Source organism: Odontesthes bonariensis, chromosome 11 (genome assembly GCF_027942865.1).
Source record: "Odontesthes bonariensis isolate fOdoBon6 chromosome 11, fOdoBon6.hap1, whole genome shotgun sequence".
Lineage (NCBI taxonomy): Eukaryota > Metazoa > Chordata > Actinopteri > Atheriniformes > Atherinopsidae > Odontesthes > Odontesthes bonariensis.
Genome location: NC_134516.1, coordinates 17018087 through 17034821, shown reverse-complemented (window position 1 = coordinate 17034821; position 16735 = coordinate 17018087). Strand labels below are relative to the sequence as shown.

At 47.2% G+C, this 16735-nt stretch overlaps 1 protein-coding gene across 1 annotated transcript; it reads right to left on the bottom strand.

Moving 5' to 3' along the window:
* Window positions 1-12245: 12245 nt before the first annotated feature.
* Window positions 12246-13232, bottom strand: LOC142391378 (trace amine-associated receptor 13c-like). The gene has a single exon (XM_075477146.1). It carries the CDS (start codon window positions 13230-13232, stop codon window positions 12246-12248), a length of 987 nt encoding a protein of 328 aa, XP_075333261.1.
* Between the last annotated feature and the right edge of the window lie 3503 nt (window positions 13233-16735).

Genomic DNA, 16735 nt, shown 5'->3' with positions numbered 1-16735 from the left:
TCAGGTACTGCAACTCTAAGGCATATTTTGTCAGGTTGTAAGGTTAGTCTGTAACAAAGCCGGTATACATGGCGACATGACCAAGTATTAAGAAGCTTAGCTGCAGGTATTGAAGATAAACGAAGGCAGGTAAACTTAGGAGGGTCTAAGGTGAAGAGAGTGGCAATTCAGTTTGTTCAAGAGGGGGAGAAAGTTAATAAGACGATAAGGAGGCAAGGCAGCTTGGAGGATGCTTGTGATTGGGTGATGCAGGTAGATTTAGGAAATAAGCTTGTTGTTCCCAAGGAAATAGCCTCTACAAATCTAAGGCCTGATATAGTTTTGTGGTCTGGGAGTAGAATGAGAGTCTATTTCATAGAGCTGACTGTTCCTTGGGAGGAATTAGTAGCAGAAGCATATGAAAGGAAAAAGCTTAGATATGTGGAGTTGATAATAACGCTCTCAACGCTCAAGGACACTTTACAACACATTGAAAACACAATAAATAAAATAACAAAATAACACAAGTTAAAAAAGAGGCTATAGGGAGAATGCAGCTTGAAACAGATGGGTTTTGAGTTTTGATTTGAAGAGGGGTAAAGAGTCAATGTTGCGGATGTCTGGTGGGAGTGAGTTCCAGAGTTGGGGAGTAGAGCGACTGAAAGCTCTGCTCCCCATGGTGCTGAGACGGGCAGAGGGCACAGAGAGGTGGAGGGAGGAGGATGACCTGAGGGAGCGAGATGGGATGACAATGGAGAGGAGATCAGACAGATATGGGGGGGCGAGGTTGTGGACGGCCTTGAATGTGTAAAGTAGGGTTTTGAAAGTAATTCTGAATTTGACCGGGAGCCAGTGAAGCTGCTGGAGGACGGGGGTGATATGGTGAAAGGAGGGGGTACTGGTGATGATGCGGGCTGCAGAGTTTTGAACCAGTTGAAGCTTATGAAGGGATTTGTGAGGTGACGAGGCTGTGGACCAGGATAGCAGTGGTGTGAGGAGTGAGAGAGGGGCGGAGACGATTAATGTTACGTAGATGAAAATATGCAGACCGGGTAATGTTATTGATGTGGGAGTGGAAAGAAAGTGTGCTGTCGAGGATGAGACACAGACTCTTAACCTGAGGGGAGGGGGACACGGTGGAGCTGTCTACGGTGAGGGAAAAACTGTCAACTTTGGAAAGGGTGGATTTGGTGCCAACAAGGAGGAGTTCCGTTTTATCACTGTTGAGTTTAAGGAAGTTTGCGGTGAACCAGGATTTAATCTCAGAGAGGCAGTGGGTGAGGTAGGAGGGAGGGAGACTGGCATCACGTTTACTGGACAGATAGAGCTGGGTGTCATCCGCGAAGCAGTGGAAATGTATACCAAATTTTCGAAAAATATTGCCGTGGGAGGAGGTAGATGATGAAGAGGAGGGGCCCCAGGACGGAGCCCTGGGAAACACCTGAAGTGACAGGGGAGGGCTGAGAGGAGAAGGACTTGAGCTGTATGAACTGAGTGCGTTCTGTGAGGTAGGAGTGAAACCAGTGCAGGGGGGTGCTGGTGATGCCTAAGGAGGAGAGTCTATTGAGGAGGATGGGGTGAGAAATGGTGTCAAAGGCTGCACTTAGATCGAGGAGGATGAGAATGGAGATGAGACCGGAGTCAGCTGCCATGAGGAGGTCGTTGGTGATCTTGATAAGGGCTGTTTCTGTGCTGTGGCATGGACGGAAACCAGACTGGAATTGTTCATAAAGGCTGTACTTGGTGAGATGGGAGTGAAGTTGGGAAGCAACATTTTTTCCAGGATTTTGGAGATGAAAGGAAGGTGAGAAATGGGGCGGAGGTTATTAAAATCGTTGGGGTCTGAACCAGGTTTTTTCAAGAAGTGACTGACAGCTGCAGACTTGAAGAGAGCGGGAACAATTCCAGTGGACAGTGAGGAATGGATAATGGCTGATATGAGGGGGAGCAGAGAGGGAAAGCAGGATTTGACCAGGACCAGAGGGGGTCAAGAAGACAAGAAGAGGGTTTGGACTTAATGATGAGGTCTGATATTACTGAGGGATGTGGGAGATCAAAGCTGGAAAATGGTTGACAGGGTGGTAGAAGATCAGAGGAGGGGAGGGGAGAGGTAGAAGAGCCTAGGTGCTGGTGGATTTTTTTAACCTTCTCATTGAAAAACAGGATGAGAGAATTGCAAGTTTTGGAGGAGTAGAGATGGGGGTAGGGAGTCAGGGGGTTGAAAGATGTTGTTGAATACGGAAAAAGAGTCTTGGTGTTGCCTGCATTAGAGCATATAAGTCCGGAGTAATATCGTGTTTTAGCATGAGAGATGGAGTCCTTGTAAAGAGAGAGCTGAGCTGTGTAAATGTCTTTATGGATGGAGAGACCAGATTTCCTGTATAGTCGTTCAAGCTGTCGATTTTTAGATTTCATGGAGCGAAGATCAGGAGTGAACCAGGGAGCAGACCGAGTAAAGAAAACAGAACGGGATTTGACAGGAGCAAGTGAGTTGAGAATGTTAGTAAGACCATTGTTGTATTGGGTGACAAGAGCATCAGGGATGGAAGAAGAATCCAGAGTCAAGGTGGCAATATGGGAGGAGAGGGAGTCCAGGTTAATGTCCTTGATGTTGCGGAAAGAGATGACACGGCGTGGTTTGGAAATGGTGAGGCGGAGAGTGACATTAAATGAGAGGAGGAAGTGGTCCGTAATATGGAGTTCATCAGCAGTACAGTTGGAGGGGGTGAGACCAGAGCAGCAAATTAAGTCCAGGGTGTGACCTTTTATGTGTGTGGGGAAGTCAGAGAACTATTTGAGGCCAAAACTATCAAGTGATGAAGAAAAGTCTATGGTGAGGGGAAGAGCAGTATTGTCCATATGTATGTTGAAATCCCCCAGCAGAATCATATGAGGTGAGAGAGTGGAGATGTGAGTGAGGAGGGCACAGAATTAATTTAAGAAGTCTTTGTGAGGCTTAGGGGGACGGTAGACTGTGGCAACGATAATGGGGGTGGGTCCAGAAATTTGACAGACAAGGCATTCCAGTGAGGAAAGAGGTGGCACAGCCACCGGGAGGACCTTCTACTTCTCGCGGTAAAGAATCGCGAGACCGCCTCCGCGACCCGATCCACGAGGTTTACAAGAGTAAACAAACTCCGGAGGAAAAGAGTCATTGAGCTGGGAAAAGTCACCAGGAACTTGCCAAGTCTCATTTAAGCAGAGAAAGTCAAACTTATGGGCCGTTAGGATATCCTGGATGAGACGTCCTTTGCCCGTGAGGGAGCGAATGTTCAGGAGACCGAAGTTAACATCGGTGTTGTCATGGCTGAGAGGAGCGTTTGCCAACACGCTGTGATTAACAGTCCGGTAGGTGTTTCTCGGAGCCTGGCGAGTGGAGGACCAAAAGGAGGTAATCCCTTTGGAGCTGTCAAAGTGGAAGCCCCGCCGAGATCCACAGTGGATGTACCTCCGGCGAGGCAGACGGGCGATGTCCGGGTGGAGGTGCAGTGATGCCGGTGGAAATCCGGACCATTGTGAGCGGAGCCTGAGAACCTCAGCGACCGAATACTGGAGGAGTCCTCCCACGGGTAGATGGAAGAACGATAGGACAGTCCAGACCAGCAAAGACCACACAAAGACATTGATGACCCACATTATAGAGCGCAGAGGCAACGGCGAGTAGCCGGGCGGTGTGCTGAGGAGATAGGCAGCGTTCGCCAGCTAAAGCAGAAGCACGGAGTGATGACGGCACAAATGAGGATCATCAAACAAAAGAGAGGATTAAAATACCATTTTGAGTTAAAAAAAAAAAAAAACGGTCAGTTTGTAGCTGGAGTGCCATAGGAACACAATTTTTAAAAGAAGAGTTGCGGGTGAGTAGCGGCAACAAAACACGCCAGCGTTCACTCAACCCGGATGTACTGATTGCCAAATGCTACCTTTGAGTTGAGGGCAGAAGCAGAGCAGCAAGGATGGAAAGTTAGGATATGTCCAGTGGAAGTAGGATGTAGAGGCTTTGTTGCAAAGTCTGTTGTCTCCATGTTGAGGGAGCTGGGTGTAAGTGGACAGAGTGTGAGGAAAATAATGAAGGAAGTATCAGATGAGGCAGTAAGGGCCAATTAGTGGTTTTAGATTAGAAGAAGAAATAGTAGCTGGGGGCCCAGCAGGGGGAGCACTTAGGGTAAACAGACTCTTTGAAGGAGCAAAGAAGAAATTCAGGATATTTAAGTGGAGGGTGTGGCCCATGTGAGCCTTTTGAAACCAGGTTGCCATTTTAGGTGAGTTGGCTTGTATGGCTTTGTATTTGCTGGCATTCTTAGTGATTGTAGGACTGTTTAGGTGAGTTTGTCTGCTGAATCTGCTAGTGTGTCTTTTCCTGCCTCCACCTCTGGCACCCTCGATACTTTCATTACCCCCTGAGATCTACTGACTCAGGTCAGATAGTGGAGCCCAGAGTTCAAACTAGACACGGTGAAGCAGCTTTTAGCTGTTATGCTGCACACAACTGGAACAAACTACCAGCAGAACTGAAATCAGCCACAACTGTAAGCACTTTTAAATCCAGGTTAAAAACATTTCTCTTTCGGTGTGCTTATGGTTGAGTTTATATTTTTCTTTTTCCCCTCTTCTTTGATTGCTTTAAATTTTATTCTATTTTTTTTTTCTCTTTAAATTGCTTGTTTTTATGCTGCTTTATGCTGTTCTTTTAAATGCCTCGTCTTTATGTAAAGCACATTGAGTTGCCTGTGGTATGAAATGCGCTATATAAATAAAGATGCCTTGCCTTGCCTTGCCTTACCCGAACCAGGGTTTGTATCCCCACCCTGCTGGGACTGGTGTGCAGTTGATGAAAGGCTCGGGTAGCTTGTGGTTGTGGGAAAAAAAAAAAAAAAAAGGTTGTTGTGGTGTGAGGAACAGTGTTGGCTGGGATTAGGGGAGTGACTCTGGGACACCAGTGGTCATTGTCTAGCCTCCTGGAGGTGTCGTGGACCCAACTAGACGAAACAGTGATGAAAGGAGGTTCCCACCTGATGACCCCAATGACGTGTTGGTCAGCACTGCCCACTGATCTATTGCCCCTTTTCCACCGCCGAGCAAGCCCTACTCTACTCGGTTTGATATAGCACGACACTACACGACACGGCACCAGTACCATTTCCTTTTCCACACAAACTGTGACCTGGTAGTGGGCGGAGTCGGCCCGTTCACCACTAACGTGACGTCCGTTTCAGGTGACTACAAAATGTCACGCCGCGGTTAGTCAAAAGTAAACACAACGATGGAGTGTAATGTGTAATGCAGTTGACAATCCATATTGTTTAGTTAAACCAAGCTCTTTATTAAAAATGACAGTACAAAAGTAAACAGCAGGAGTTGTCTCTAGCCCCTTTCACACTGCGACCCGCTACCTTAGCGGGTCCAAATTGCACCGTTGACCCGCGTCGAGCAATGTGAACGCTTGGCGTGTTGGTGACCCGTGTCGCCTGAAGCCGAGTTCAGGGGGCATTGCCTAGTGGCAGAGCTTCACACGAAACACATAAAATGCTGGGCGTGTACAATGACGTAGGCACAAGCCATGCGTCGGAGGTAGGGTTAAATACACCTTGAGGACTCGTTTTTGCAATTGTATATGCAGTTCATGGAGATGTTATTTTACAGGGTGTGGACGGTTACAATGTGGGATGCCGCCGAAGAACATGCGGAGAATACAAGAGCACTATAGTCCCCGAAATGTGGCGGTAAATAACGTCCTCTGCTCGGAGGCTGAGGAGCTCGCGGACCTCCTTGTCTCCCCAGTTGGCCATCTTAAAAAATGTCTCGAACTTGATGTAGGCTAAAACAGAGTAAAACTTGTCCTCACCTGTCGCTGTTGTTCTGAATCAGCTGTCCATTCTGTCTTTTAAACTCCTCACGTCACGCCACGCCCACGTCCGACCCGCGTCGATTGCGTTCACACCAAACTCGGCTCGGCAAAAAGACTAGGGTCCGACGCGGGTCGAAAGGCGAGTCGAGTTGACGCGGCAGCCCGGGTCGGCAGTGTGAATGCAACAGCGGACACGCTAAATTCGCGGATTAAACGCGGGTTATTCGTCAGTGTGAAAGGGGCTTCAGATACAGGCGGTGACGCCAGTGTTGGTGCCGGTGGAATGCAGATAGCAGCTGTTGCCTCAGCTGCAGATTGCGATGCCAATGTCGGTTCTGAAGCCTGCGGGATTGGAGGATCTTCGCTGACCTCAGCAACCGAACACTCATCGGTTGCACAAACCGAGTCTTGAGGGGAAAAAAATAAAAAGTGTGAACATACGAAACGCATACACGTAACCGCCCCTCCCGGATGACCGAGCTTCTCACCCTATCTCTAAGGGAGAGCCCAGACACCCTGCGGAGGAAACTCATTTCGGCCGCTTGTATTCGCGATCTCGTTCTTTCGGTCACTACCCACTATCCTGACCATAGGTGAGGATAGGAACATAGATTGACCGGTAAATCGAGAGCTTCGCCTTCTGGCTCAGCTCCTTCTTCACCACGACGGGCCGGTGCAGAGCCCGCATCACTGCAGACGCCGCACCGATCCGTCTGTCAATCTCCTCCTCCATTTTACCCTCACTTGTGAACGAGACCCCGAGATACTTGAACTCCTCCACTTGGGGAAGGATCTCATTCCCGACCCGGAAAGAGCATTCCACCCTTCCACCCACTCCCATGCACCCTCCAGGATCCTGCGGAGGGTATAGAGCTGGTCCACTGTTCCATGGCCAGGACGAAAACCACACTGCACTTCGAGATTCGACTATCCGGCGGATCCTCCTCTCCAGTACCCCCGAAAAGACCTTACCAGGGATGCTGAGGAGTGTGATCCCCCTATTGTTGGAACACACCCTCCGGTCCCCCTTTTTAAAGAGGGAGACCACCACCCCGATCTGCCAGTCCAGAGGCACTGCCCCCGATGTCCATGCGATGCTGCAGAGGCGTCTCAACCAAGACAGCCCCACAACATCCAGAGCCTTGAGGAACTCAGGACGGACCTCATCCACCCCCGGGGCCTTGCCACCGAGGAGTTTTTTGACCACCTCAGTAACCTCAGCCCCAGAAATGGGAGGCCCCACGTCCAAGCTCCCCAACTCAACCCTAGTTGAAATCAGCAGAGCCCCGCCCTCACCATACAGGGTGTTGACGGTGCACCGCTTTCCCCCCCTGAGCCGCCGGATGGTGGCCCAGAAAATCCTCGAGGCCGTCCGGAAATCATTCTCCATGGCCTCCCTGAACTCCTCCCAAGCCCGAGTTTTTGCCTCAGCAACCGCCGAGGCTGCGTTCCGCTTGGCCTGTCGGTACCCATCAGATAAAATGTCTTAAATTTCGCCGATTTTCGAAGAGTGGCATTAAATTTCATCTGGGCGGAATGAAAGAAAGATATGTCTGGAGAGAGCTTTTGTGTGTGCGCCAGTACTTCCGGTGAAAACTTCCGGTGATTTGACAGCTAGCGCGTCAGGTTAGGGCCAGTGGCCGTAAACAAAGGTTATAGCCGAGAAGAAAGATGATAATATAACGTAGCTAAAAAGACTAGCTTTCTTCAGTAGCCTAATGCTTACCGATTTAGCAAGCCTAGCAGCCTCGTTGCTAATGCTAGCCGCAGTAACGTTACCAACCATACCCGACGTCAAGGAGTTGGCTGAGCAGGTTATGGAGGTGCAGAGCTAACTTCATAATGGGTGAGTGCAGGTTTCATTCACTTGTTTTCATTCTTTCACAGGATTGATTCACTTCATTGGTTTATCCGATTGCTGGCCGCCGAGCCATTATGTGTCTGGGTTTGTGTGGGTTACTGATCATGGTTGTTAGCAGTCGATAGTCGGGTTGTGTGATGTGTGTGTATTTTTTCTATGGGTACATGCCATTGACTGAGCGGTCTGTGCTCGTTTTTTATTTTTATTTAATTAGATTGGAGATACTAATTAATACTGAGGGGGGGGCTGGTCCCGGGGAAAATTGCCAGGGCCGATTTTTTATTTTTTTTTTTCCCAGTCCGACCCTGACAGCTCCCAACAAGTGTCGGAATGGTGGTATCAAAGTGTCGGAATGGTGGTATCAAAGTGTCGGAATGGTGGTATCAAAGTGTCGGAATGGCGGGATGTCGCAGTGGCGTCATGTCTGAGTGACGGGATGTTGGAATGCCGGTTGCATACCGCACCGACCACCTTACGGCCACAGCTCCGGTCGGCCGCCTCAACAATGGAGGGATGGAACATGGCCCATTCGGCCTCAATGTCCCCCACCTCCCCCGGGACATGGTTGAAGCTCTGCTGGAGGTGGGAGTTGAAACTCCTCCTTACAGGGGATTCCGCCAGCCGTTCCCAACAGACCCTCACAATACGTTTGGGCCTGCAAGGTCTGACCGGCTTCCTCCCCCACCAGCGGAGCCAATTCACCACCAGGTGGTGATCAGTTGACAGCTCTGCCCCTCTCTTCACCCGAGTGTCCTGGACATACGGCCGCAAGTCCGACGATACAACCACAAAGTCGATCATAGAGCTGCGGCCTAGGGTGTCCTGGTGCCAAGTGCACATATGGACACCCTTATGCCTGAACATGGTGTGGACAGTCCGTGACGAGCACAGAAGTCCAACAACAAAACACCACTCTGATTCAGATCGGGGGGGCCGTTCCTCCCAATCACGCCCCTCCAGGTCTCACTGTCATTGCCCACGTGAGCATTGAAGTCCCCCAGCAGGACGAGGGAGTCTCCCGGAGGAGCACTCTCCAGTGCCTCCTCCAGGGACTCCAAAAAGGGTGGGTACTCTGAACTGCTGTTCGGTGCATAAGCACAAACAACAGTCAGGACCCGTCCCCCCACCCTAAGGCGGAGGGAGGCTACCCTCTCGTCTACCGGGGTGAACCCCAATGTACAGGCGCACAGCCAGGGGGCAATAAGTATGCCCACACCTGCTCTACACCTCTCACCGCGGGCAACTCCAGAGTGGAAGAGAGTCCAACCCCTCTCGAGGAGGCTGGTTCCGGAGCCCAAGCCATGCGTCGAGGTGAGTCCGACTATATCTAGCCGGAACCGCTCAGCCTCGCGCACCAGCTCAGGCTCCTTCCCCAGCAGAGAGGTGACGTTCCACGTCCCAAGAGCCAGCTTCAGTAGCCGAGGATCCGACCGCCTAGGTCTCTGCCTTTGGCTGCCGCCCAGCTCACACTGCACCCGACCCCCATGGCCCCTCCCACGGGTGGTGAGCCCGTCAGAAGGGGGACCCGTGTAATTTCTTCGGGCTGTGCCCGACCGAGCCCCACGGGCACAGACCCGGCCACCAGGCGCTCGCCGGCGGGCCCCACCCCTAGGGCTGGCTCCAGGGGGAGGCCCCGGTGACCCGCGTCCGGGCAAGGGAACACGGTGTCCATTTTTTCTTCATCATCATAGGGGTTTTATGAGCTGTTCCTCCCCATGAGCTGTCACCTCCCCATGAGCTGTCACCTTACCGTGGTGGGGGGGTTTGCGTGCCCCAATGAGTCTGGGAGCTATGTTGTCTGGGGCTTTAAGCCCCTGGTAGGGTCACCCATGGCAAACAGATCCTAGATGAGGGACCAGACAAAGAACAGCTCATAAAACCTTAAATATTCAAAGATTTATTTTCTTTTTTTTTTTTCACAATGCAGCTTGCTCAGATATATTGTGTCTATACGACGCCTCACATTCCCCTTCAGTGATAGCTCTACTCTCAGTTCCGCTGTCGGTACTTATTTTGACATCTTAATTTGAGGGAGTGTAGCAAGACATTTATTAGAAAAGCCGCATATTTCTAATTCTAAACATTAGCAGAAGCCAGTGGATTACAATGATGGAATCAGAAAGTTGTTCTATTCTTGAGAGTAATTGTTTTGTATCGCGTGTTGTTCCTCCTTTAAAAACCAACTAATAAAGCTATATTCAATGTGGGGGGGTGTAATGTGAAAGCATAGAGAGGACCATAGCACAGTCAGTGAGGAATCAGCTGAATACTTCTATGACTGGAGCTGATGGCGCGTTTTTTTGTGCTTCATTGGTAGGTTTGTAGATTGCTGTAGGTTTCTGTCCTGGTAATAAAGAGAAGGAGACTTACTGTTTTTCAAAATTCTGTCTGGTCTGATATCCATGTAGTTGAACCCAAGGTTATTGACTTGAGCTTCTGAGCTGACTAAATTTGTAGATTTTTCTTAGACGAAACGTTAACCCCTTAACGCCTATTGACGCATATATGCTACAAACCGTTTGACTCAATCAACCAGCTGAGATAGCATCTTTATTCCCCCAATGCCGGTTAGTCCATATTCACTACGGACCTAGGAACTTTTATATAAATAAATATGTAAAAGAAAAAGGTGAATAAAAAAACATTGTTTTTTTCACTGTTATATTACTGTGTTGTTGTTATCTTATTATTGACCATTATGCCTGGTGTTGCAAATAAGCAACATACCAAATTACATGCCAAACATACCAAATTGACTCCAAATTGACCAGGATGCCTGTTGTCGCAAATTTGCAACATACCAAAATTTCTATATATTTTTTGTGCAAAAGTGAAATTAATAATCTCAGCATTATTTACCATCTACTTAAAGGCTAAAACACACACAAAACATTTTTTATATACAGCTATATAAATTCAGGCGTTAAGGGGTTAAATAGTTCCCCAAAGCTTAAAAAGTTAAAGACTGAGTTTGCTTATTCATGTTTATCTGACAGTAGTGGATTTATTAATTTAATGTATCCTTCATATTTTGATATTTTTATATTTTAACTGAAAAAAACTTCAAATGATTTCCATGTTCATATTAGATGAATGTCTCAGAATAAACAGTCAAAGAGAGAGGGATTTTGTTTGAATCTTATAATATTGTTTTTTATTTTTCTATTTCCGATACATGTTTTCTAACCATTTTCTACCTGTTATGATTCACAGTCCTGCCTCACACACACATCAGGAGGTAGTTCCCTCATCGGTAAATTTGTTAATGCAAAGTGAGAAAGTGCTACAGTCGGTGGGCTTAAACAGAAACTACAGCTTTGTTTTGATGTTACTTTTGACTTTTATCCGACTATTCATGACATGCAGTTTCTTAGACCGATTTACACAGAAGAAGAGGTCAAGTGTAGCTGACAGTTCCATTGAATGAAACATGGCAGATAGAGAAAAGTAGAAAGCAGAAGCATTCAAATTTCAAAGTGAGTCAGAAAAAAGAAGCTTGTGGTGTTTAATTTTCTTCTTCTGCATCTAGAAGCATGGGATGTGAGTATTATCACCACATCCTCTGCAACCCTGCATCCCTGCATCCTCATATGAGATCATTACATTTTATGATGCTGCATGTTCTGCTTAACTTTACTCCATCTAGTGGTTGTAAAAGCACAATACGTTCATGTTTGAACCTTCTAAAGTGTACCTATTCATGTCTGTATTTTGATGTGGTGTGAAAGATTAAATGCTGCTTTGGTATAAGTACAATCCAGGATACAGACAATTATTAAGTTATCATATAATGACATTGAGACATTATATTATATATAGAAGAAATAAATGAAATCAAATAAAGATATGGGGGGACAGCAGCAGTACAGGACTATAGACAGTTCTTCCACATGGTTCTTGTTTGTCTACACTGATTATATTATAGTTTCCTTATGTAACAGATGTCCAGAGCATCTTTGTCTTTCTACAGTAGAGGGATGTCTAAATATACGGTAATAATAAGAGACAACTGTGAGATGAAGATTTGGCTGAATGCTGAATTAGTTTGGTGTGAAGCTGAAGATAAAAACCTGCAGCAGCCACAAGTTTTCTCCACACGGTCCAGTGTCGGCCACTGCACAGATTAGATCAAATTCATTGCTGTTTGCACAGATTTTGTCATCACCAGCTAACAGTGGTGGGCCTCAGAACTTTACCTTGATGAAGCTGACATTTTTGGCCCATCGGTTCTTGTGTGGCTGCTTTATGCACAACTTAGAACATTAGAATGAAATGAAACCTAACGCTTATTAATCCATGCCATTAGTGACAGTGTGATGACGATTTCCCCTGAAAGAGCACAAGTGAAATGTTTAACAAAGACACACTCATACAGCATGCTGCCAGTTTAATGTGTTTGTTGAGCTTCATACTGTATGTGCAGGAGTTGAATTATTTGCCAAACACAGAGTTTCAATTCAGGTCACGAGACATTTGAAAGGTCACTGTGGTTTAGCAGCTTTAAATCGCTGCCAGAGGTGTTGCAGTGGTTTAAAAAACAACAGATGATTTCAGCCCTGCCTACAGGATCTTTACCTCCCGGGAGTGAGGCTGTAATATTTTGAGGGTGAGGATGAATTTGACAGCTTTTCTAAACCAGGGGTAGAACAGAGCATAAATCAGAGGATTCACACAGGAGTTAGTCAGCATGATCCAAGATAACATGGCATAATAAGACAAACTAGTTGAGGTGTCTTCACCTGCGAGAGAAGGATAGTAATATGGACAGAAGCACATTAGAAAGATTGCAATCACAAGCCCAAGCGTCCTGGCAGCTTTCCACTCTGATCTTTTAGCGATCGGAGCTGCAGTGATGATGTCAGTTACTGTCTGCCGCCGAGTCAGACGCACCTGAGACACAGCAACAACAAACACCCTCGTGTAAAGAACAACCATGATAGTACAGGGCGCAACGAACGAAAGGAAGAGGTCAACAGTTCCTGATGTGTGGCTGATGACCACCACACACTCCCCGTGACAGGAGCTGAACCTGTCTGGTTTCTCCAAGTGGTTCATCAGAATCAGACCGTTGTAGAAAAAAGAGCAGACCCAGCACAAACAGACAAAACATTTCACTCTGTTCAGTGTGATCTTAGAGGTGTAATGCAGTGGGTCACAGATAGCCACATAGCGGTCAATAGATATAAGCACCATGTGGCCTAATGAGGCAGAAAGCAGACAGTAAGAAACATAAGGACTCAGAGCACACATCAGCCTCCCCAGCAGCCAGCACGCCTCCAGGTTGCGCAGCCCTTCGATGGGCATCACCAGCAGCCCCACTACCAGGTCAGACACAGCCAGAGACAGGAGCAGGGCGTTGGTCGGGGTGTGCAGCTGCCAGAAGTGAGAGATGGAGATGATGACGAGCAAGTTGAGCATCACAGTGAGCAGAGAGATGAAGGCTAGCAGAGTGTAGAGGAGTGCAGCCTCAGAGCGGGGCCGAACCAGCCGCCTGCAGGAGGAGTTGAGGTTTGGGAAGCAGAGCGAACGGCCCCCACTATGGTCCATCAGAGACGAGGTGCTGTCACAAGAGAAGGACGAATGCTTTGCTTTGCCAGTCATTTATCCTCCATCAAAAACACCCACAAGAGTGATGCAACTCCCCTGTCAATCATCATCTTCATCTAACCCTCCATTTCTATTCCCCATTTCTTTTTTTTTTCCATATCAAGATTTTTTAACTTTAAACTAAGCCATCATTTATCAAGATTTAATCAGTGAAACTGGTTAGAATTTGTCCTGTTGGCCACTATGAAGGCTCCAGGACAACAGAACCCTTTTTTCTCTTTCTTTCTTCTTTGGGGGGCTTTACCAGGCAAGCTTAACATCTCTTTCAACGCCCGGCAGCACCAGACTCCGATTTAGCTCTGCACCAGGGATGAAAGGTCCTTTTTTGAAAAGGTCTATTTAAAACAAGTAGTGTAAAAAAGTCTGGTGAGTTAAACAAAAGCTCCTCTTAAAAAATTAAGGTTTTAAGCCGAGTCTTAACAACAGAGAGGCTGTTGGCGTTTTTTTACCCAGACTAGCAGCTCGTTCTACAGGCAAGCTCTGCCTCCCTGTTTTGGACCTTGACATTTTGGGAACCACAAGTAAGCCTGCAGTCAATAGAGTGAGGAGTTGTTGTGGGGGTTGTAGGGAGATGTGTCTACTATAAGATAGAGCAAAGTTATGTAGAACTTTATATGTGGTTTTAAAGGTTTTAAATTGAATTCTAAACTTCATAGGGAGCCAAGCAGTCCTAAACAGAGGAATTATGATCTCCTCTGAAGGTACCAGGCAGTAATCTAGTTGTAGTGTTTTGGATCAGCTGAAAGATTTTCAGGGAATCATTTGGAAACCCAGCTCAAGTGGTATTGCATCCTAGATGAGATAATTGGACCTCTCAACATCATTTTGACATGGGATGCTTCCAAATTTGGTAATGTTACACAAATGATTTAAGGTAAACACAAGAAACTTGTGCTAAAGACGAAAAAAAAAATGGACCAGACTCAGTGAATATTTCCCTGTACTCCCTATATAGATCAGTGAACAGTGCTGACCAACATGTCATTGGGGTCATCAGGTGGGAACCTCCTTTCAGTGTTTTGTCTAGTTGGGCCCACAACACCTCCAGGAGGCTGGACAATGACCACTGGCGTCCCAGAGTCACTCCCCTAATAGCCGCTTTCGGACTGTAGGAACCTTTGGCAGTTCTAATAACCTTTTAATCCGCGGGGCCGTTTTCTCCCGTGTTCGGACATACAGGAACTCGGGGCTTTCTCCCTTAGTTCCTATAACTATTTAGCTCCTTCTCCGAGGTCGGGTCTTTTCATAGTTCTATAGAACGATCTGACGGAGGTGTTTGGTGGTCGGTAGCTACGCCCCATGTCATGCTATCACGGCTGAAATGTTTACTCATACACGGACACAACCGGCGGGTGTTTAATAAGTTAAACTTACACTGGTCTCATTTGTTTCCAGCCTCGATATTAGACGCCTGATGTTATTGTCCATGATTAATATCACCATCATGCAGACCATAAACACAGTGGCCTCCCCACTCTCTATATTAGCTTCTTGGTGGTGTTTTTTCTACTCTCCTTACTTTTACCGTTTTGTTTTGTGTTTGAATGTAGTGCTAAACGGCTAACGGCTAACACGTCACTGAAGCAGACGGCTGCGCGCGGCGCATCAGTCCCTATCAGGTCCCGACTCATGTGCGAATGCAGACTGAAACAGTTCCGCTGGGGAAGGATAGTTATCAGAACGAAATTCGAGGAGGGTAGTTCTGATAACTACTTTCTTAGAACGGTCTGTCCGAAAGCGGCTATTGCCAGCCATCACTGCTCCTCACACCACAACAACCATCTTTTTTTTTCACAGCCACAAGCTACCTCAGCCTCTCACCAACTGCACACCAGTCACAGCGGGGAGGGGGAGTAATGAAAATATAGAGGGTACCAGAGGTGGAGGCAGGACAAGACACACTAGCAGATTCAGCAGACAAACTCACCTAAACAGTCCTACAATCACTAAAACTGCCAGCAAAAACAAAGCCATACAACTCACCCAAAATGGCCGCCTGGTTTCAAAAGGCTCACATGGGCCACACCATAGACATGATATACGTCGATGCCTCATTGCGTGCTGGAACGTAACAGCGTTGCCGCCATATTGGGTGGGCCTCTTCACTCTAGGCTCGAACTAGAATCAATTGGAGTCGACTGAGAGTGATAACTATGTTTGTATTTAGTCCAGCTAACGGTTGCAATAACCAGCGCAGTATTGATACCAGATCGCCTGGGATTACCTTTCACAAGTAAGATTATACAGTAATTTTGATTATTTTACCATATATAATATTATGTCATCGTAACTAACGTTACTTACGTGTAATGTTATTACTGCAGGAACTGGTACTCTCTCTCATTGTCTCTTGCTGTTTTTGTTTCTTCTTCATATTTTGAAGGTTTCCCAGTGATACAGGCTTGAGGAGGCAATGAGAAGTTGCTATAAGATGGGAGGGTTTTGTTGCGACTGAGTCGTCAAAGCTCTGTAATGAGCATTTCAGGCTTAGAGATGATGCTTGTGTCATTTGTGGTGTCTGTATTTCAAAAAGTAAGGCTGCATCACATCGCAGAATTAACTACCCTGGAGTTTCAGAGTGCCAGCGTACGCGAGAAGCTGTGCAAAACAGTTATTTTTCAAGGGATTTAGCTCCCCAGCCCCAGTTGCAAGCCTAACAGGGTAGTGTAAGACGCTGAGATGACCTGGAATTATAACGCTTACTTTTCGAGGCCTTTGAAAAAAATGTACTGAGCTGGTACAGTTGTTATGTTATTGCCTACCGCCCAACTTTGGGCATAGGCCACGAACAAGTGCTCTCCAGTCATCGCGATCCTGGGCCTTCTTTTCTAGTTGTCCCCATGTATAGCCAGACCTCTGCATCTAAGTCACGGCGCCAGCTGTTTCTTGGTCTGCCCCGCTTCCTTCTCCCTTGTGGATTCCAGAAGAGGGCCTGCCGTCTTGCTGTGTTTGTTGCAGGTTTGCGAAGGGTATGGCCAACCCACTTCCATCGCCTTTGGAGGATCTCATGTTCTACAGGCTGTTGTCTTGTTTGGTGCCACAGCTCCAGGTTGTTGATGGTGTTTGGCCAAAATACTCTTAGGATCCGCCTTAGGCAGGTATTGATGAAGGTCTGGATTTTATTCATGGTGTTGGCTGTTGTCCTCCAGGTCTCCGCACCATACAGAAGTATAGGCTTTACCATGGAGTTAAAAATCCTGATCTTGGTGTTGCGTGGCAGTTCAGATGATCCCCAGACACTTCTCAGCTGGTGGAAAGCTGCCCTTGCCTTTCCAACCCGTACCTTTACATCAGCATCGGTCCCACCCATCTTGTCCACTACACTTCCAAGATAGGTGAAACTCTCCACTTCCTCTAGTGCTTTTACCTCTAGCCTGATGGGGGATGTGTTGCTGTTATTTATTTTGAGGATCTTGCTCTTCCCTTTGTGTATAGTGAGGCCT